This window comes from Scleropages formosus, chromosome 5 (assembly GCF_900964775.1).
Source record: "Scleropages formosus chromosome 5, fSclFor1.1, whole genome shotgun sequence".
NCBI classification, from domain to species: domain Eukaryota; kingdom Metazoa; phylum Chordata; class Actinopteri; order Osteoglossiformes; family Osteoglossidae; genus Scleropages; species Scleropages formosus.
Genome location: NC_041810.1, coordinates 326,910 through 348,282, shown reverse-complemented (window position 1 = coordinate 348,282; position 21,373 = coordinate 326,910). Strand labels below are relative to the sequence as shown.

At 42.3% G+C, this 21,373-nt stretch overlaps 2 protein-coding genes across 5 annotated transcripts in view; one reads left to right on the top strand and one right to left on the bottom strand.

Moving 5' to 3' along the window:
* itpr2 (inositol 1,4,5-trisphosphate receptor, type 2) overlaps positions 1 to 9,396 on the top strand; it is a 102,466-nt gene extending 93,070 nt beyond the window's left edge. For all 4 annotated transcript variants that reach the window (XM_018765985.2, XM_018765984.2, XM_018765982.2 and 1 more), the window contains 2 exons: positions 4,543 to 4,704; positions 5,142 to 9,396. In XM_018765985.2, coding sequence (XP_018621501.1) covers positions 4,543 to 4,704; positions 5,142 to 5,222 — 243 coding nt within the window. In that variant the 3' untranslated portion in view covers positions 5,223 to 9,396. The remainder of the gene's footprint in view (positions 1 to 4,542; positions 4,705 to 5,141) is intronic.
* A 1,251-nt stretch (positions 9,397 to 10,647) lies between these two features.
* On the bottom strand, positions 10,648 to 18,005 carry sspn (sarcospan (Kras oncogene-associated gene)). The gene is made up of 3 exons (XM_018765944.1): positions 17,376 to 18,005; positions 12,937 to 13,023; positions 10,648 to 11,713 (listed from the first exon to the last, which is right to left on the bottom strand). The coding sequence occupies exons 1-3, from the start codon at positions 17,604 to 17,606 to the stop codon at positions 11,354 to 11,356; spliced, it is 678 nt and encodes a 225-aa protein (XP_018621460.1). The 5' UTR covers positions 17,607 to 18,005; the 3' UTR covers positions 10,648 to 11,353.
* Positions 18,006 to 21,373: the final 3,368 nt, after the last annotated feature.

The following is a 21,373-nucleotide window of genomic DNA, read 5'->3' as shown; positions in this document are numbered from 1 at the left end:
TAAAATTTTTCTATTCAGGTAGAAACTAAACAATGTTGAAATAAATTGGATGGAAGTGATCCCACATTCCTGTTCTGTTAATGTCCTACATTGTATGTATTTTACTGCCAACTAATGACTCTGCATGGAAATGCTGTTCATTTTCATTTTGCAAAAAGAAAGGATAATTGAAAACAAAAAGAAATAAAAAATACATAACCTAAAAAAAAATTAAGTTGCATGAAGAGCTAGTCTATTAAATGTACATTCATTACCATGGACTTTTATATTAATTGTGTAATAATTCTGCAGTGGACCTGCTCAAGGTTGAGTGAAAGTCAGCAGGTGATATTGCTGAATGAGTCCTGTGAGGGTGGTGTGCTGCTGAGACGGCTGCAATGGGAGGACAATTAATAAGGCAAAATTTTATATATCCTGCTTAATGAGTCTAAATACACACACACACACACACACACACACATTTTCTGAACCGCTGGTTTAGTTATTCATTTTTAGAAAGTGTAAACAAAGACTCGCATGTAATTACCATCTTGGTGTGAAGTAGTAAACCGCATTCTTGGAATTGTGTGAGTTCCAGACTGCTCTTTCCCATTTTGCACAAATTGAATTTGCCCATTTTTCTCATGGTTTTTGACAGCTAAATTCATTTGCTGCAGTTCTGTTTTACCTGAAAGCTTTCCTTGGTAAAGCTTAATATCATTTTATGTCCCAAATCAGCCATGGATGTTTGGTGGGAAAACAACTGTGTTTTTATCTAACGAAAAAACAGTAAGTGATACAGTGTTTAAGAAACTGTGACCAGCTATGAATCTTGTGACCAGAAGACCACAGGTTAAAATCCAAAGAGAGGAAGCTCACCACTTGAACTGATTCAGTAAATATACAGATCTCTGTGGAGGACAGGATTGTTTTTTTTTTTGTTTTTTTTTTTTAAATTTCCTGCAGTGAAATTTATAAAATCAAAAATTAAATTAAAATTGAAAATGTTGAACTGATTACATACTGTAAGTGTTTAATTAATGGCTAAATCAGTAAAAGTAGTCTGATTACAGACTCAGGGATGAAAATGTAAACTTTTTAACACCAGCTTCTTAAATTTGTGCATTCATGTATCATTTGAAATCTCAGCTTTCTCACCAGATTTATTGGGAAATGTGGGTCTGTGCATTGACACTTGTTCCATTGTCACCTCTCACACCATGTTTGTTCCTTCACTGAAAATTTACAGGGTTCAAACCTTTCATGCTCCCTCAACGTATTTTGCTGCTGATGTGCAAATGCAGTGAGTAAAGAGTTCGATGTACTTCATTACTTACTAAAATGTCTTTCTACAGTATAGTTTTTAGCAACTATTTTTTACTTTTACTTAAGTAGTGTATTTGTAAAGAAAGAAATGTAGTTAGTTACATTTTTGTAAACTTTCTTAGTACTTTTGAGTTTATGTTTAAAATACCTTAATCATTTAAAGTCACTTTTACTGCAGACCAAGGGGCCTTGTCATTTTCAACTGACTTCTGTGCATTTCATTGGCCATTCTTGGCTGTCAGTTGGTTTTCCCCTAAATTAAATCAAGCACAGTCACAACTTTTACCAACAACTCTTAAGAGTACTGTAGCATTTCTCAGTAACATTCCTCATTTTCACTTTTAAAGATTAAAACTGAGAGCTATGGAAGAGTTGCCAAGCAGCTTAGTGGGTGAAAATCCACAACCTCAAATTTGGTCTGCTTTGAAATTAAAGTAAAGAATGGAATAGTTGTATCGTTATTAATCTATCATTTAGTTGACACCTTTATCCAAAGCTACTTACATATGTTTGTCTATTTACACAGCACGGTATATGTATATGTCATTTGAGGGTAAATGTATTGCTCATGGGTTGTAGGAACAAGAGTCAAACCTCAGGTTACAAGTCAACATCCCTCTTACAGCACCTGCTGTGCCGTGCTCACAGGATATCAAAAGTCATGTCTTGGATTATCACATATCATGGGGGTGTCTTAGTCTGCCGGAGACATTAGAATCACTATGTATTTTAACATGACATCCAGTCCAAGAAAACGTTTTATTTGGGGGGGGGGGGGGGGGGGGGGGGGGGGGATTCTCCTGATGTGCACAGTGAGCTTGCGAACTATTCACTAATCAGGCAGCAAGCTCTGCATGCTTTCTAATCAGAATTTCTGTGTCAGTGTTTGCCATGGAACATCACTTGTTAACTAGCCAAAACATGTAAACATGTAGTTAGCTGCAATCATCTAACTCTGTGACTTGCTTTGTAGCCACTACTTCCTATCTGGTGTCCTGAATAAACCTTTGCCTTTCTAAATAACTGTAAAATCAGCTTGACTCACTGAGGAAAGCAAGTTCTGTTTATGGTTGTTTGTTTTCATTTAGTTGCTCTTGGTAACATCTAATTTTATTTACTTCTGTTCTTACATAATTGATTAATTATTGTTTTGACTGTACCCAAATACAGTTTAGTTATTGACCTGCTCTGGCAACATCAGCTTATTTGCAACTAAGAAAAGTCAATCCATCCATCCATAAGTTGGCAACAACCGAGATTCAGACTAAACAGAATGAAATTAAAGTCTAAAATATCCTTGCAGTTTAGTCATATATGTTATGCTGTTACACACTGATGACTGTCAGGAGATACCTCGTTAATATAATTGAAGGTAACCATAGAGACAGTAACTGTTGTAAGGCTGTTTTGCTCTGATAGTGCTCTCTATTACATAATTGGAGGTAACTTTTTAGTCTGAAGTTATTTAATTTGGGTTTCCTGGTTCTTTATCTATGCTTGGTTCAATTATCAAATTCCATGACAGTTCTGTACATACATTCGAAACATCCTCTGATCTGCCCTTTTTTCAGGGGTGTGTAAGAGAAGAGGCTTTCTTTTGCAGGACTTGTTTTTCTTTACTCACATGAGAAAGGATGTTGTTTTTGAGCTTGTTTTTCTTCCCTCGAGGCCAGAGCTGGAAATTAGCACATCGCCCCTGCTCCAAGAGGGCAGAATGGCTCAATTCATCAACCTCGGTCACCACAGGCCCTGCTCTGTTCCCGTGAGCGGCCCTTGCCAACTGATCGAGACCACTTGCTCCTACTAACTTTGCTGTTTACCTTCGTTTGCCGAGAATGGTTGTGCTCCTCTCATATCCTTCCATGCTCAGCTTTTCTACATTGTCTCAAAATTAATCTAATCTGTAACAGGAGCAACAGTAGAATATGGTTGGCACTGGCTGATATTTGCAGTGATTTCCATGCAGTTATAAATGAAGATAGATAAATGTGGATCCTATGTGCTACACCTTACATATGTTTTTGCAAGTCCTTTTATACTGTTTTCAAAAGAACAGGATTTTAATTTTAAAATTTTATTCTGAGATTTTAAAACAAACGCAATAACAAGATTTTCATAGACACTGAGAAAATGTTGGTATGTTTACTTTTAAAAAGATGCGCCTATAACTTGCATCCGGCATCTCACATAATGTATCACCTTCAATGAAACTCACTCTGTCAGGGGCAGCGCTCCCTAACAGAGGAGAAAGATGATAAACATGGATGTGATGTGGGATGATATTCATCAGAAATGCTCTGTGCAACTTGCAAACTAAAAAATTAGGGCTTGTTTTCTGTTTGTCTGCGGGAGTTGTGTCGTCACTTGCTGTTTAAACATTCCCTGGGCAGAATTGACACAGGATTGAGGAGAGCCTGCTATCTATTATGCAACAGAAGAGGGAGAAACATCTTGCACCATATGGACTTTACTGTATCTCAATATTCTCTGCAGCTTGTCAGTCCTGCAGGCGAGAATGCTTGCGTAAGAGCACCTGGCGGGTCCAGTATTCACTATGTGTGTGTGTATGTGTTTACACCTCCTGCCCCTTGCTCTCAGACTGGAGGTGTCTTTACAGACTCCTGTTCCTCCTTGGTGGAATATTGAAACCTCTCTTTCTCCTTGATGGGGTAAAGGGGCTTGTCTTCCTTTGTGATGGGGTCCAGGGACAACTTCAGTGTGTGGGCTTGCTTTCTTCTCCTCATCTGTGTGTACAGAGCCTGTGCCCAGTCATCACTCCTGCTCAGTCATTGTAGCAAAACCATTGTTGCCCGAAGGTGTCGGTGCTAACTAAGGGTGCAGTTTCACCATATGTCAGCACAATCTTCAGTGTGTCTGCAGATTCACAGCTCTACCTGATGGAGATGGTGTCTGTCTCACGGGAAAACACACACTAAGTCAGCTTTTGATTGACTGTAATCAGCCTGATAGATCTGTGTTCCCTGAGAACAGTGTGATTTGCAGTATTTATGCCACTCTTATGTGGCTGTCATCATTATTCAGTACAGTATAGGACATCTCTCTGAAGTGACAGCAACAAGGATCTTACTCTGCGTCTCGCTCAGCTGAGCAGTGCTTGCGGGGCAGAGTGCGCCCTGAGCGGTGAATCTCCCAGCGCGCGAAGTGGGTCCACAGTGCGCCTTGTTAATATTTTATGCCTTCGCTCTACCAACACCCTGTTCTCTGTTGTGTCTCCAGGAGAAGAACTTGGACTGGTTCCCCCGCATGCGGGCCATGTCCCTGGTGAGCAGCGAAGGGGACAGCGAGCAGAATGAGATCCGGCTGCTGCAGGAGAAGCTGGACAGCACTGTGAACCTGGTGGCGCAGCTCTCAGCCCAGCTGGCTGAGCTCAAGGAGCAGGTGAGGCAACGCTCACCTGTCCACCCCGAGTTCATTTGTTTCAAAGCCAAAGTTTAGAAATGTCATAATCGCTGTAAATGTCAGCAGAGTTTATATTAAAATTATTCTTTTTGCCGCGGCTCATGACAAACTCGTGGAAGTTTGTTGCGCCAGTGACTCCACTGGTGGTGCCCTAATACAGTCCAGTCCAAGTGCCCGTTCCACTGGTCAGCGGGGAGTCTTTGTTAAGCCATGTGGTAACGAGAGGATTTTACATTGCCAATCCCCTGCCTTGCAGAAGTGCTGGTGAAGTGTAGTGCGTTAGGGTGTTCTCACTCAGCCATGTTTTCCTGTGAGCCATGTTCTTCTCCGTAACCTTCCCCCATGGCCTCAGGAGTGCAAGTGAAGCATTCTAACACTCTTTACCTCTTCTACCACCAATCCCTCTCCCCCTACAGATGACAGAACAGCGGAAGAACAAGCAACGGATGGGCTTCCTGGGACCCCCCCTGCCCAACCACCACATGACAACCCACTAAGGGGCCCTTGGAGATGCTCCCTCACATTGTGCATGCCACAACCGACCAAAATCATGTCAGTCACGCTAACCACACTTGGCAGGAGTTCTGCAGCAGGCTGTTGCCATTCTTCTTTTGTTGTCATTAAGTCCTGTATTATTATTCTTTTTCTCTGCCTGGGCAGCTGTTATCAGTATGAGACAGGTGAACTCAAGCGTGGGTGGGATTCCTTTCTTGGGTGTGGACATCTGCCGAAAACTGAAACCTCACAGGTTTGGCTTGCTGGTCCACTAAAGAAATGTTTATCCTCTGTACAGGATGCAGGTGGAGTTTTATATTAATATATTTTCTTTCTGAAAAGATGTTGTCCTTTATGAGTGTGTTATACGAAATGGAGTGCTTAGTAGTTGTGAATGACACAACCAGAGGCCTTTAATTGGTATTAGTCCAAACTTGATAGACAAAGAGGGATGGGACTGTAGACTAACCCAGCCTCAGGGGATCCTGGAGGTCTTCATCATTCCCAGCATGCGTTTCCCCCAGTTATACTTGTGCTTTTTAAGGAACCAGACAACCAGTCTATTTCTGCTTTAGCCACAGCTCAACATTCTGTTCCTTTGAATGAGTTCAGGAGTTTATCAGATCCATCTGACCTCTGGCCAAATCATTCCTCTTCAGTCTTTTGCTCATTTTGTATTAATGCCTCATAAGTGCCTTTATCTGATGGAAATAGTGTAACTTGCACCACCGTACAATGTGCCTTGTTGCGAAAAGCATTGTACAAAGTTTCTGCAGTCACATTGATGTGTATATTTAGAGTGAGATGTATAGTTTACTGAATTTACTTGAAATGTGCCTCGCTATGTGTTACATGTGGAGTGTTGTGGTCACAAAGAAGGTATTTTGGAGATGTTTTTACCAACAGTGCTTACCAGGCTCAAGATTGCTTAAGGTCTTCATTGCCATGGTACTTGTTACATGATCATTACCATATAATCAGGTATTAGCCACTTCAACATGTTTGCAGAGGAACATCTGTCAATTTGGACTGCACTAAGTAGTATTTACTTTTCGGTGTGAGGAAATATATACGTTTTAAATATTGATGTTTAGATTTGATCATTGTGTCACTGGTCTGTAACTCAGCAACCTGTGATTACTTGTCAAATGAACATGTCTCTCTTGCTCTCACTCACTGACAATCTCTCTCTCTCTCTCACACACACACACACACACACACTGCCCAAGAAGGAACTTTGACCTGACTCAGTCACATGTGCTGCCGGAGCATGATCACAGGAGATTGCTGTGTCACAGACGATGAGATGATACGCGCACGTTTCACACCTTTGACTCATTCCCCTTTTTTAAAGCACAATCGGACATTTTACTTTGCTAAATCATAATGTTTAAGCTCAGTGTGTGTTCAGTCGTTCTGTGCACTCACCATATGTGCACTTTATGTATGTGGGTCATACAGTTGTATTACCAGGTATTTCCAACTGTGCCTGGACTGTTTCTATAAGTGTTTGTAACGCTGGGGTGTTTGACTGAATGGCCACTACCCACTTGAGAGATTTTTTTTTTTTTTTTTTTTTTTTTTTGTGCTGGAAAGTGGAACTCTTTTGTATTTAAGCATGTTTTCAAGATTAAATTGTGTTTGCTCCTTCAAGGACCAAACAAACATTCTTTTTCAGTAGCATGATAAAGTCCATTTCATGGAGCCTGCTCGTCCTATTCAGATCGTCTCAGGTGCTTCTAGGCGTGCTAATGGGCATAGCTGTGTGTAAAATTAGCTGCGCTGGAGTGGGTTTAAGTATCGCAGCTGTCGCCAGACACAAGGAAAGGCCCTTCAAATGAATAGGGGTCAGATTCCTGTGCAGGGTACACCTTCTCTGCCCCTTTGACAAACATTAATGGCAGCACACCAACAGTACTTAAGCAGCCATCAAAATGTGTACCCTTATTCGAGGGTAACATCTCAGGTCTTGCATTTACCCTACACTGAGTGAAAATGGCAGAAGTAAACTAACTTAGATGATAAATTTATGGAGTTTTGGAATGGCCTAGTCAAAAGTCCTGAATATAGCTGTTGATGCTCAAAAACTTCTAAAAAGTTGCTCAGCTAAACCAGTTCTACATGCGACAGTGGGACAAAATCCCTCCAAAGTCATGTGGGTCCTTAGTCAATGGCTACAGGAAGTGTTGCAGTCATTACAGCTAAAGGTGACACAGCTAGGTAGTTACTGTGAAGAGGGCTTATTCTTTTACACCTATGACTGCACATTTCGTTATCTTTCACGCCAAGGAAATGACATAAAAACAGTACTGGTATCACTTTCTCTCTCAGGCTCCATTCACACAAAACTAAATCTGACAAAAAGATCTGATCAAGTATAATACCAAATAGTTGCAAAAGTACAGAATATTAGAAAGGGGAAAATACCTTTTCACAGCACTGTACTGTGTGCTGTGGTGAGTTTCTCCATACCATCTCTGATACATAATACTGTGTCCTGACAGATGGAAACGCCGGAAAAGGACCGAGTCGGATGTTCTCTACTGCTCTGACTCTGCATACAGCGTCATTCTGAGCAGGTGGTGAACATGTCAAGGGACAGAATGTTTTTGTAAACAGTCCTCTCTGAGTATGACAACTGTTAACGGTGTAAATATACACATCTCTATATATCTCCCCCCCCCCCCCCGATGATTCACACGTGACTGTTTCAGTCACGCTGGACAAACTGTCAGTCAGGCTGCCCACATGAAGATCGCTCCAACTCTCTTTCACGCTGGTGTGACCGTTTCCTTGAACGCAGAGGAACTGGGGAGTCAAGCAATCCCATCTGTTGCAGGTTCCACCAGGGTTTATTATTTTCAGCATTACTGTTATTTATTTCACCACCATTTACAGTATAATGCTAGGCCCTTTCCTCTCTTGGGTATTAAACATGGTGTTTCTTGTTATAATAACTTACTGTCTGTTGTCATCTACTTCAACATGTATGCGTATAGTAATTATACCAGTTAACTTGGTATGAGGAGATGCATTCATTTTACACAAATTTAGTCAAAGTACTACTGTTTTTTCAACAGAATGCACTAATCCCCCTTGGATGCAAGCAAAAATAAAGGACACAAAAAACCAGCAGTGACAGCCTGACAGCCTCTTGTATTTTATTAAAAGTATAAAGGACTCCTTAGAGCACAGAGTGGACAAATAAACCACCTTCCAGAGAATATAGATATGCATATAGATAAGCATCAAAAACATTTGTTTTGTATCTGAGCACCAGTTTGTAAGGCAAATGCGGCGAAGGTCAGATGGAGCACAGTGTCGCTCAAACCCAAACTTTTATCCATTTAAAAACCTTTCGTTCGTGACATATATTTCAGAGGAAAAAACCAGTTTGCTTTATGTTTTATGATAGTTTATGATTGAGAGCATTTAAGAAGTGGCTGTGGTGTAGCCTGTGAGTGGAATGGAGATGTTTGTAGGTTTTCAAATGGAAAGTGTGTTACCATGTGTCGGGGAACATATCTGTGTGGAGTCCTGTTGGCCGTCTGAGTTCCCTTCCCTCTGACGGCCCCCCAGCGCACAGAGCCCGAACCCCTGTGTGGCTGGAGCGGGGGCGCCAGCGAGGCACATGACAAGCTGAGCGCTTCCTGTGTTTCGGCCCACAACCTGCCCCTCCCCCCACCTCCACCGAGAGCTATAACGCGACACACTGTTGGCTGAGCGCTGAGAGCGTTGGGCCCCGCGCCAGGCCCCCGCAGAGAGGCACATGATAGACGGGTAGGATCAGATTAGGGGCACTTTCCCCTCATGCGTGTGCACTGCTGTGCTTTTCCCAAGAATGCGCACTCCTCGGCAGTACGTGACACACTGTATGGGCCCCAGCGGTGCCCCACCACAATGGAGGAGCTCCTTTCAGGAGCCTGAGGTTCTACAGACAGGCATGTGGCCAGATTAACACCGCTCTGTGACCTCAGTCTGCAGCTGTTGTTTCTGACCATTGGATATAAATGGAAAGTTGCATCTTCACAACTTGTTTCAGGTTGATTAAACAGGTTGCAACAGCTCAATTTCCATATGAGAAATTCTGAAGTCTGATCCTTCCCGTAATACGTTTACATTTCTTTTTCTCCCTGCTTATGATTATGTTGGGTTATTATATTTTTTAACTTATTTACGTTATGCTTTTCTCCATAGCAACTGACAGTATTAAGCTACTGAACCCTGATTTACCCATTCGTGTAGCAGTGTAATTATTACTGTATGAATTCAGAGTATGCACACTGATGTAGGATACAATAGCAGGAGGTGAGATTCCAAGCTAGGTCCTTCGAGAGCAAGGCAGCAGCTATAACCAATACGCCACCTGCCGATGACTTTATCAGACACATTACACATGTCATGTAGATCAACACTTTGACTTGTAGCTATGACATTTTTTTTTAATTATTATTTCCTGATCCTACCCAGATACATCGGATCACCTTTGGTAGCTTTGTATTTGCAGCAGAAAGTTGGCGTTCGGCTGTTTCTCATCTCAGTCACACTGTTAATTTCACAAAATAGCACATATATTCATATAAGTGGAACCAGATTCCTTTAAACAGAACTCGGAAGGATTCAGTTCAGTTAAAATGTCTTAGGCGTTCGGTTAACATTTGTAACAACTGTAAGGCAGCATTTTATATTAACAATCATAAGAATCATAACAATCATCAAGTCAATTGTAACCAAGTAGTATGAATGAGCTAAAATGACTTAGTTGCTGCATGCAGGTAACTTGAATAAATGCAGCATTCTGTTCTATTTTTGGCCTGTAATTAGCAGTCAAAAACAAATTGATTTCTCGCTCCCCAACAAACAGATTTCAGGAAAGGAAAAGTAAAATATATATGTTAAAATGTGTTCTCTAATACGGTACACTAATAAAGTGTGGCTCTTCATTTTAGCCAAACAAATTCTAACAGTAAAATAAACTGGGAAACCGTTTTCATCAGCATGAAAACACACATCCTGGTTTGTCTCATAAAAACACATGACTTTAGCAAAGCCCAATGAATGGGTTACAGTAAATAAATGAGTAAAAAAAAAAAAAAAACTGTACAAAAATACTCCTTCCCTGCACCTTGTCCTCAGATACTACTGGTCTGCAGCTCAGTCCACGGAGGGTGGTCTGTATGCCAGGTTTACGTTTACCCCACCCTTAACTGGGTTAACTTAATTACTTTTTTAAATGAATATTTTATCATTTTTTTTATTAGCTGATTATTAGTACCTCATCCAACACATTTTACATTTACATTTATTCATTTAAGTGGCACTTTTTCTCCAGAAAGACTTAGTGTTAAGCTACATACAGTAATTTTCCCCATTTATTCAGCTGGGTAATTTCTACTGTATCGCTTCAGGGTAAGTACCTTGATCGTGTACTACAGCAACAGCTGGGATTCAAACCTGTGTTTTTTGAGAGGAAAGGAGCAGCTGTAACCGCCATGCCCCCTGCAGCCCCTGGACTTCCAGAGTAATGGCGAATAAGTACCTTGCTCAGAGTTGCTACAGTAGTAGCAGGAAAGTGGGGATTGAACCAGCATCCTTTCTGGTCTGCAAGACACCCTATGTTTACTTCTGGCTCCTCAGCATTTTGGGAAACATTTCCTAATGAGTTGTGCTGCTTTTCTTGTCATTTGAAGAATGAAAATCATTCAAGTATAGTTTGAAATATCCGTACACCTGTAATGTAACTAATGAAGTGGGGCAGCAGGTGGTGCAATGGTCAGAGCTGCTGCCTTGCATTTAAAAAAGATTTAGGTTTGAATCTCAACCCCTCCTGCTGTGTAACCCTTGATCCAAAGTACTTACCCTGAACTGATCCAGTAAAAAATTGCCATTCTTGATGAATGAGTAAATTAGAGTGTTTGTGAAGAAAAGTGAGAGATAAATGATTAGCTGTAAGTGTAAGAAACGGCATGCGCACAGATTCCTGCTTTCCATGCTGTGCATGGCAGAAGAAACATGTTGGTTTTGGAGAGCACATCCAGGGAGGGTACTGGTTGAGCTGTGACCCTGTCCCTGTACGGAGCCTACGGCGGGCACAGGTACAGCTACGGCTACCTAGGTAATATGGCCACGCCCGTTAGATCTTCTGCCACTGCTGGCCGGGCGAAGAGGCCGACTGCATTCCCACAAAGAACACCTGGTATCTATGCTTCCACATGATGAAGGCGCCCGTCAGGCATACGAGTGCCTGCGCCAAGTTGAGTGCCACCTGCAGCAGGAAGTAGAGGCGTAGCGTGCTGGTGACGGTGGCACAGTCGCTCACGCCAGTGTACAGGAAGGTGCGGGCAATGGGGTCTTCAGGCTCCAGGGTGCAGAAGCAGTCCTCACCACGCTCCTGGCAGCTGAAGGCGCTGATCTGGGCATAGTGGTGGCAGGCAAAGGCGATGGCCAACACGGACAGCACCAGGCCCAGAGTGCACATCAGGAAGTAGAGGAGCTGTGATGGGACCGAGAGGCCAGCCGCACAGTGAAGGTACTGCTCAAAGCCTTCTCACTGCTTGCCTGCAATGCACAGTCTCCACTACTCACCACTACTGAGACCAGAGTGCAAGTAAAATCGAAAATCATTTCATGCAATTGCACTGGTTCTTTAATTTACAAGCACAACACCGGGCGGAACTCTGTTCGTATCGCAATTTGTTGGTTAATCCAAAGTCGCTTGTAGGACTATTTCTTGGTCAATAAAAGCTACAGCCATTCCTCGATTTATTTGCTCATTAGGTTTTGTGAAAACAGATAAAACTATGCCTTAGTTCATTATTTTTTATTGACTGTCATTGAAATTAATTTCAAACTACTGAAAATAAAAAAACACACCCGTCTTCATCCCAACGGTTCATGCCATAGACATGTGCAATGTAAAAGAAAATTTAAAATGACTAAAAATACAAAGTGTCAAGAAACTCCTGTTTAATGCAGGTTGTTGGCTGATTTTTTTTTCCCCATAAATGTGCAATGTTCCTCATCTTGTTACTGATCACTGACCCTCAGTAACACCAGACATGAATTCTAAACACCGTGGAAGAGAGTTGAATGAAGATGGTCTCACACTCCTCTGTTTTAGTGCTTCTTACCACCAACTAATGGCTGGATGCATAAACACAGGTCACTTCTGCCCCGCAACAGACTGGTATGACAGAAGGCTATTAAAAATAAATCTTTTTTTAATCGAAAATTTTTCAAATGAAAAATCAGTGAACTCTTTTCCAGAATTAGGAATGATAGTTTGTGTATTTGATTCTTTTCCCCAAGTAAATCTTACTGTGTTAATTGCTACTTTTATACACTGTGCACTTGTACACAACCATATACTTTCATCTGGTTTATTGGTTATAGGCACAAGAGTACTCTGTATATTGCCATTAACTTGTAATAGATACTTGAGTTTATATTTTCTAATAAAATATAAAGTGTCACAATTTGTATACAGTATGGTTTTACATTAAATTGACACTGTATGTAGTTCTGAATGATTAGGTTTGTGTCTGCTTTGCATCCTCAAATGATGGGGCAAGTATTACTACTATATATAAGAGTTGCACCTAACATACAGTAGATAGACAGTTTGCTGACAAATATATTAAGAAATAGGCAGATAAGGAACATAAACAGTACAGGGGGAAAAAGCCTAAATATGAGTCTATGAATATATTTTCTCACCTTAGCAATGAATTGCTTTGACGTCTTCTCATCTGGTAAGTATGTGACACAGCACAGGATAAACCCCAGCACAGCCACTAGGCAAACCTGCAAAAGAGCAGCATTTTTTTTCTGATATCTTTCAGTCCGCACGCATCACGGCAATGCCGTGGAATATTTGCTGCAGAAAAAAGCACGTTGTTAAATTTCTTATATTTGATACACATAGTGCGAGTTTCCTGAAGGCCAAGAACGGGCTGTGCATGATAGCATCAGATGATATAATTACTGCCGTAGCAAATTGAATGCGTTTCTCTCTGGGTGATGAACCCCTCTCTGGGCAATGTGAGTCTTGTGACTAACATGCAGCATCTAATTTGATTGTTTTTCTCCAGCTTGTTTGTGTGTGCAGAGGATGCTGGTGACCTCAGTGTTTTTTCAGAGCCGTGTGTCTTGTGAGCGTCTCATTTGGCTGAATGTGTGGGATTGTCCGCGGAGGCCGCTTCCTCTCGCACGCTGGCGCAGCACATGGCGCAGCACATGGCGCAGCTCATGGCGCAGCTCATTGGCACACATGAATGCAGCTGCAAGCACATACTGTACATGTGTGTTAATTCATTTCTCAGCTGATGCTTTTATCTAAGGCCACCTTGGAGTCGCTGACCCATTTGAACAGGTGCACCCAATGCGCACATAACAGGCTTAGTTTGTTTGGTGAAATCATCCGGTTAAGTGAATTCTCGCACTGAGGGCATCGAATTACCATGATCTCTCAGAGAATAAATAACCAGTTCCCAGACAAAAAGTCACCTAAAATTAAAATATGAAGAAGGGGTATTTTAATGTATTATAGTGATAACACTGACATATGTCATATTTGTAGTGAAAATGCGTAGTTTGTCTTTTAATGTTATATTTTGCATTATTCATCCATTGTCTAAGTTCTTGTGCAGTGCAGGGTCACACAGGTCCAGAGTTCATCGAGGAAGCCTAAAAATGTGAGACGGTGCACTGTGAACGGCGACATTGTCAGAATTTGGCCCATTCATGTTTATGATGCAAGGAATCAAACTTCACAAGATCGATGTCTTTGTCTGTGCCTTAGACACCCCGCGCAGCATCACTAACATGTTTCATGTTACATCGTAATTTGAGTGTGAGGCTCAGGCTTTATTTATGCTAATGCAAAGGTAAATGATGTTATTAAAACATATTAAACTGTTAAACTCATTAGCTTATTAAAACTTTGTTATTCACATACTGAAATTAATATTTGCATGTTTATTTTTAAAAGTTAATATTAAGCAGGAGCATGCAACCTTGGTGTCACTTTGGGGAAAAACACACACGTTGACTGAAACCGCTTGTTCCGAGTGGGGTTGCGGCGAGTTGAAGCCTAAACCGGCAACACGGGGCACAAGGCTGGAGGGGGAGGGGACACACCCAGGACGGGACGCCAGCTCATCGCAAGGTACCCCAAGCGGTACTCGAACCCCAAACTCACCAGAGAGCAGGACCTGGCCAAACCCGCTGCGCCACTGCACCCCCGCTTTGGCAAAAAGCATCTGCTATTTCATTTGCTTTTCAGAATTACCTTAATCGATCACTGTGATTGGTTGAGACTGTCAGTGCGATAGAATAGGAAGTACTATATATATAGTACTGGGTTTAGTTATGTGTGACTGTGGTAACACAAAGAAAGAATATCTGTCTCCATCCAGTGCCTGTATTAATACAGAGCAGTGCAGCCACCACCATTCAAAGCCTCCTGCTACATTAATGCTCACTGTTACCTTACTAATGTACTGGTTAATGCTCTTGTTCTACCCAGTGAGGGACGAAAACCTCACTGTGAATCTTGTGTGATACTAACTGTGCTACAGAATAGAATACCTATTGAGGAAGTAAATTGACTGCCTAACGGTTGTACATAACAAAAAGCCTGGTGTGTATTTCCATGAGCTGTTGTATCAGTTTTTTCATTCTATGGGATCCTGTTATGTAGGGGACAAGTGCAAATGCTCTTCACTGGAGCAGTTCAGGGTTCAAAGGCACACAACCGCAGTGCAAAGAAGTGTGTCTTGAACAAACAACCTTCAGGTTAAAAGTTCACTTGATTTGTCACTACGATATTAGCGATTTAACGGCCGCCGACACATGCTGCCACTTGTGGCTGTTCTCATTAGGCTGAACCTTCTAAGGTTCTGCTGAAGCTCCACATCACCCTTTGCAACGTGGCTTTCGCACCCTTCTGTTCATTACAAACTGCTGCGCAACAGCGAATGGTCCCCCTCTGTACCCCAAAGTCTTCTGACAGCCCAAACGACCTGTTTCAACTTGTCAGCCAGTAACAGTGGGTCATATTTATAGTCCCTAAAAGGTTGATGTGCTGAATTTGTCCTCAGTTGCATTATGAGCTATTCTGTCTGATGATATAATCGAGGGTTCGTCTTCTGGGAAGAACAATCGGCATCGTCACCGTGAGTCGCCTGGAGATACTGGGATGGTGACTTGGCAAGAGGAGTCACGCCACACAAATGGGTCGTTTCCCAAAATCGACAGAGCAGTGGGTGAAGTCATGAATCACAGAGGAATCCTCAGTCGCCTGCCTGTCACAATACCCAATATGCATCTGCTCTCCTCTTTCTGTCACCAGCAGACCACCTTAACACAGCCTAGAAAGGCTTCCTGGTTCACTGTTAGGATAATGTTGCACTGTCAGCTTGGTGCTGAGGAACTGCTTGAGTTCTGGTTCTGGCTTTCCAGTTGAAAGGAGCAGTAATGTTGAGGTACATTCTCATCCTCTATGACTGCATTGGAGGCGTTATTAATGTCATATGACATATATTTTCAAAATGTTAAAAGTAACACCACACTGGGCTACAACAGTGTGGAAATTCCTGCAGATCATGTGTGTCTCACAATGAAAGTGAGGTCATCAGCTGTTTGTTCTGCAAGGTTATGCTGAGATGTTCAGCTGATCAGGCTTGAAAAAAACCCCCTGGGCCAAGTTGGCCTTGTTTGCGTCTCAGGATCTTCTTGTTCTTACATCAATTCTTGGTTGCTCATAACCATAAGCTGTTTTGAAAGTGCTGGTGCCAGAGCGGTCCACCTGTGTCTAAACGGCCCTTTATGGCAGAGGGGTTTGCCATATTTAGGCAGAGTTTCCAAAAAGCCACTGGGCATTTTCCAGTGCTCTGTTCAAACGCCCCTGTGCAAAGATCAAATCTGTAGATATCGGGTGGTGAGCCCTAAAAGAACAACGATTAACGTTCCGTATGGAACATCTAGTTAACATCTCCATGTTCATAAGCATGGGAGTAAACTGTAAGATACAGGCACAGCAAGTTCCTGGGTCCTCCGCGTAAAAGAAGTGTGCGAATCCATGACTTTGTTTTACAGGCTCAGAAGGGTGTTCGTTCTTTTCCGTGTCTCCGCAGTAACGTCACAGAACGGTTAAAGAAACCAGTTAAATCTCACAGGAACCAACGATTTTTCACACTATTCGCTCCAGTGAACGTTCTTTCATTCCATCTCCTCCTTACTCACTTAAATCGAAGGCGTTCCCAAATCACAGTCAGCCACACAGGATAATTATAGCTTATCCACACCGCCGTAGGCTTGGGGGAACGTAGTCCCCCTAAAACTGGAGACCTTTATTGATTTCTACAGTGTCACAAGAGTCTTGTCCCCGTGCGAAGGAAAAATGCAAACTGTGTGCGCCTGTAGCTGCCACGCTCGCTCAGTCTTTCCAGGATCAACCTCTACAGAACCAAAAATAAGCTGTGACTCATGCAGAGAAACGTCTGAACACACTGTCCGCTGCGTATCTGCCATCTCGTCCCTACCAGAGTTTGAGAAATGGTGCAGGATTTCCCACGTGGTGGCGGTCGCTGCTCTGTAACCAACTGTCCGAGTCGGGCAGGTCGAGGTGCCTCCTCAACAGTGTTTATCATCGCACGACTTCCAGAGCCACGTTTCCATTTGTTCATTTATCTTTTCTCCAAACTTTTGCCACTTAGTGATTTACCCTTGTATATAGCAGCATCATTTTACTGTATCAGTACAGGGTTAAGTACCTTAGCCTTGACCAAGGGAACTACAGCAGGAGGATGGATTCAAACCCAAGTCCTCTGAGTGGAAATTGGCGGCTCCAACCACTACAGCCCCTGCTGCCCCTGCATTTAGATGCTGAATCTGTGTTGTCATTGACAGCAATTCACTGAATGTAAGTAATTTTTTGTGATGAATCCCGAGCTCATCATGAGAAACACGCACGCACGCACGCACGCACGCGGTACGATTAAGTGGCCCATGCATACACAGAAGCGCATGCAATCTGTGAGTGTGCATTTGTCTGTGTTCCTGTCAGAGGGGCGGCGTGCAGCGCGCTCCTTTCGGGCCGCGATGGGCCACCGCCCTACGATGCAGCTGCAGTGAGGCGGACAGGAAGAGCTTACAATGATCCCAGCCCAGTGCGGCGTCTCCCTGGCCTGCAGAGAGGGGCTGATGGTTGCCATGATGAAGGCCACTGCTGCAATGGAGACGCCCAGCAGCAGCTGCAGCAGAGCTACGAGCAGGGGAAAGCGGCAGCCGCAGCACGTGGGGGCACCATCCGGCACCGCTGGTGTGGACGCATCCTTTGTCTTCTTCTGCTTCCCTCCAGCTGGACTCTTCTCCTCCGTGCCCATCCCGGGTTCGCCTTGCTCTGGGCCTGTGGCGCCCGTCTCCTCGGCGTCTCCGGCTGCCTCGCTGTCCCGCTTGAGCTGGGACTCTGCTATGTGGAATCACATTCTGTGGACTAATATGGAAAGCATTTGGAGTGGATTCCTCCCGCTGCCGGCACGCCGCATATAGAGCAGAGCGCAGGGCTGGGAGGAAGGAGGCCGAGGGAGGGGGAGCTGCGAAGACGAGAAGGGGGACTCTAACACACAACGAGCCGGCAGCTCCGCCACGGAGAGCGGCGGAAACTTCAGGAACGATGGACACTGGCCCGGGTGCAGCAGGCCCTCATTAATGGCCACTAGCAGCTGTCTGCAGCGAGGTCGCGACATGCACGCACGCACGCACGCACGCACTCGCACACACAACCGGGCCTGTTTTCACACCAGTGGAGGTCACATGATTCCAGTAAAATATAAATGTGACTCGATGTCATGTGAGACTTAAAGCTCTAATCTTTAGTGATCAAAACACACATTAATTGCTCCAGAATAGTAAAGCTTTTGAGGTCTGGATTTGGTTTGAACATCTGGCTTGTTTAAGTACTTAATAAATATACGTGTGTGTGAGTGAGAGAGAGAGAGAGAGAGAGAGAGACTGTGATAACTGGCTGAAACTTAATTTTGTCAACACTGATTGGCAAAAATAAATAAGACATGAATCACTTGAAGTACCATTTATAAAATGTAGTGGCTTATGTAGTATATTTCAGAAAACTGTATACTGGAAGCAGAGAGAACAGATCAGTTGAGGAACTGCTAATTTACTGCTCACTTTATTAAGTGAGAAATAAAAAATCAAACAAGGTTAACGAAACCGATGAACAGAAAGACAGACATATTGATGGATGAGTTAGATAAACTTTAAAAATGACTGCGCGGAAGACGTATTTGTGTCAACATATTTGTGAAGACATATTTAAAGGTGTGAAAAATCATTACTGAACACTTGACCATTCAGTTTTCAGTAAGAGGTGGTCCTGCAGGATTTACTTCATACGCTTAAAATAACTTTCCAGATTTAACCTGAGAGAAAAGCCCTTTTATGATTGCGACCCCCCCCCCCCCCCTTAGCAGCACGTAATGCAAACTAGTCACTTATTTATAGATTTCTGAAGAACATTCTTAAATCTTATCAAATTGATGAAAAACCTGGACTTCACATCATGACTACAGAATTAAGAGCATATGTTTGGCCACTTTTTGTACCTTTACTGTTAATTTTCTTTTTATGACAAGTGTAGTGTGTAAAACTGATTTTTTAAATAATTTCTGTTTTCATGATCATAAACAGTAAAGAGCAGCATCAAAAGGATCACTTTTAGACAAAAATCAAATATGACAGTTATCCGTACATACCTACCAGAAATCTGAATGTTAAGTGTATATTTAAATGAACTACAGTGTTACATGTAATTAAAGGGTAGCGCAGAATCAGGAAAGTGGAGACAACTAGCAGGCAAAAACAGGGCAAACAAGAGCTCCCAGCTGCAAACTCAGCTGCCCTGGTTATTTACAATTAATGCTCCTTAGACCTGACAAAGTGCTCGTGATCAGTCATAAGGCTATAGTGAACGATAAAAAAACGCCATCAGCTTGATCTGAGTCATATTTTAATGGAAGTTTGGAGCAAAACAGGAGCTGCGTGACTGGTTTAGATCGAGCAGAAAGAAGCATTGTAAGAAACCTGGATTTTCAGTAATTCAGTGCTGGGTCACTATGAAACTGAATAAATGTTGGCTACTTTGAAACTTACATGATTTTAACTCATTTCTATATGCTTTTTTCCATTGTTCACGGTGTAATTTCCCTGTGCTGGTTCATAGAACTGTTTCCAGTCATATTATTGGAATCATAGTAGTTTTTTTCATTATTTCTGATGATTGAGTCTCCTGGTAAATAACAACCCATCATAAAGGGTCATCTCTATAAGACAATAAGATGGGTTGGTTTGTAAGCCAGACTCTATTCTATCATTTCTCTCTTCTATCCTATTGAACTGGGACAGTGCTGAATCTACATTTTTTTTCTGTAAATTCACAAAATATTAGAAATATAACCTATAATTACTAATGAAATTAATAATTTTATTTGTAATTGTAGGCCATATGACCCTACTATAATTACAGATAAAATTACTATAAAAGTAATTTTATGCTTTATACCATCAATCTGAATCATATCAGCAGATAATTGTAAACTCAGTATCAAGTTTAAGGAATATTTGTAAGTTTTGTCAACTTAAAAAGTAGCTGTTATTCAAAATATGATAACCTGAAACTCTCCAAGGTGACAGTGAAACTTGGGCGGTAAACCAGCTGCCCGACTGAGGACTGAATTGTCATGTCAAGCAACAGACCAGGACTACAAATATAAGTTAAAAAGTCAACAGCTCTAGAGGCAGTGAATGGCTGATTTAAAGATTGTTTACCGAGACCCTAATTAGATGTAAACATCAGATCTCCAGCTATTCAGGGCTACCTTTGCAGTGATGTAAGAGCAGATCCTGCTTGAGGCCTCGTAGATTTGGTGGGTTTAGTCGGATTACTGTGCTGTCACTATGTTAATCGATGTGATGAAAGTACCTTCTTTACACCCTCTCTCCATGCCACAGGTTCATGAACAGACAAATATGGACACATATTCCTGAACTATTTGTTTTAGACATGATTTAAATTACAAAGACTTTCACAGGCAAACACATTCATGACCCTGCTGTCAGAGGGAGGACCAACTCCCCGGCCACCCATTTTCTATTTTCTTCCTGATCGAACCCTCAGTTTTGACTAATGATTAACGAAGCTTACTATAATCTCTCATTTTTTCATTTTCTTTAAAAATCCCAAACTGTAATGTAATGTAACTGCAAGACTAAAATTAACTGAGGTATAGAGTGAGGTACTTTCCCATAAAAATCATGGAAAATGTTAATGTGGCTAAATGTCCCCAGTCTGGTCCTGAAAGTCATTAAATTTCTCAGTACATCATTTGATACATGAAAACCCTAAATATCTAAAATACAATAGCTAAGATATGTGATTTTTACAGAGAAGAGAGTATTTTTTTTATTATTAATTTAATTGATACGTATTGACATACTGTACATTATGGAAGCAGTTGGAATGTAACTCCAGTAGTAGCAGAAGGTAACAACAAATGGGACCCATTGCTGTGAAAAGTACAGAGCTGTTGTGTAAAAGATGTGTACCTGCACCATGTTCCTTTTTGGAAACTCAGTGCTGCATTTTTTGTTGGGTTCTTGCTTTTCCTGCGTGTTTGATATGAAAGGTGGACTGTCACTTTAAGCAAGTCCATCTCTCTCTCTCTCTCTCTCTCTCTCTCTCGCTCTCTCATTCTCTCTCACTTAGTGGGCGGGAATAACGTTAGTTTGCATAAGTAGTCTTCGTCTCACATTTCCTAGTAAACCCAATTTTAAATAAAAATGAAAAACAATGTTTGTGTACCTTTTTTTAATTTTGAGTTAAAATGAGTCTCTCTGGTGGGGGGTGCGGTGGCGCAGTGGGTTAGACCGCAGTCCTGCTCTCTGGTGAGTCTGGGGTTCAAGTCCCGCTTGGGGTGCCTTGCGGCGGACTGGCGTCCCGTCCTGGGTGTGTCCCTTCCCCCTCCAGCCTTACGCCCTGAGTTGCCGGGTTAGGCTCCGGTTCCCCGTGACCCCGTAAGGGACAAGCGGTTCTGAAAATGTGTGTGTGTGTGTGTGTGTGTGTGTGTGTGTGTGT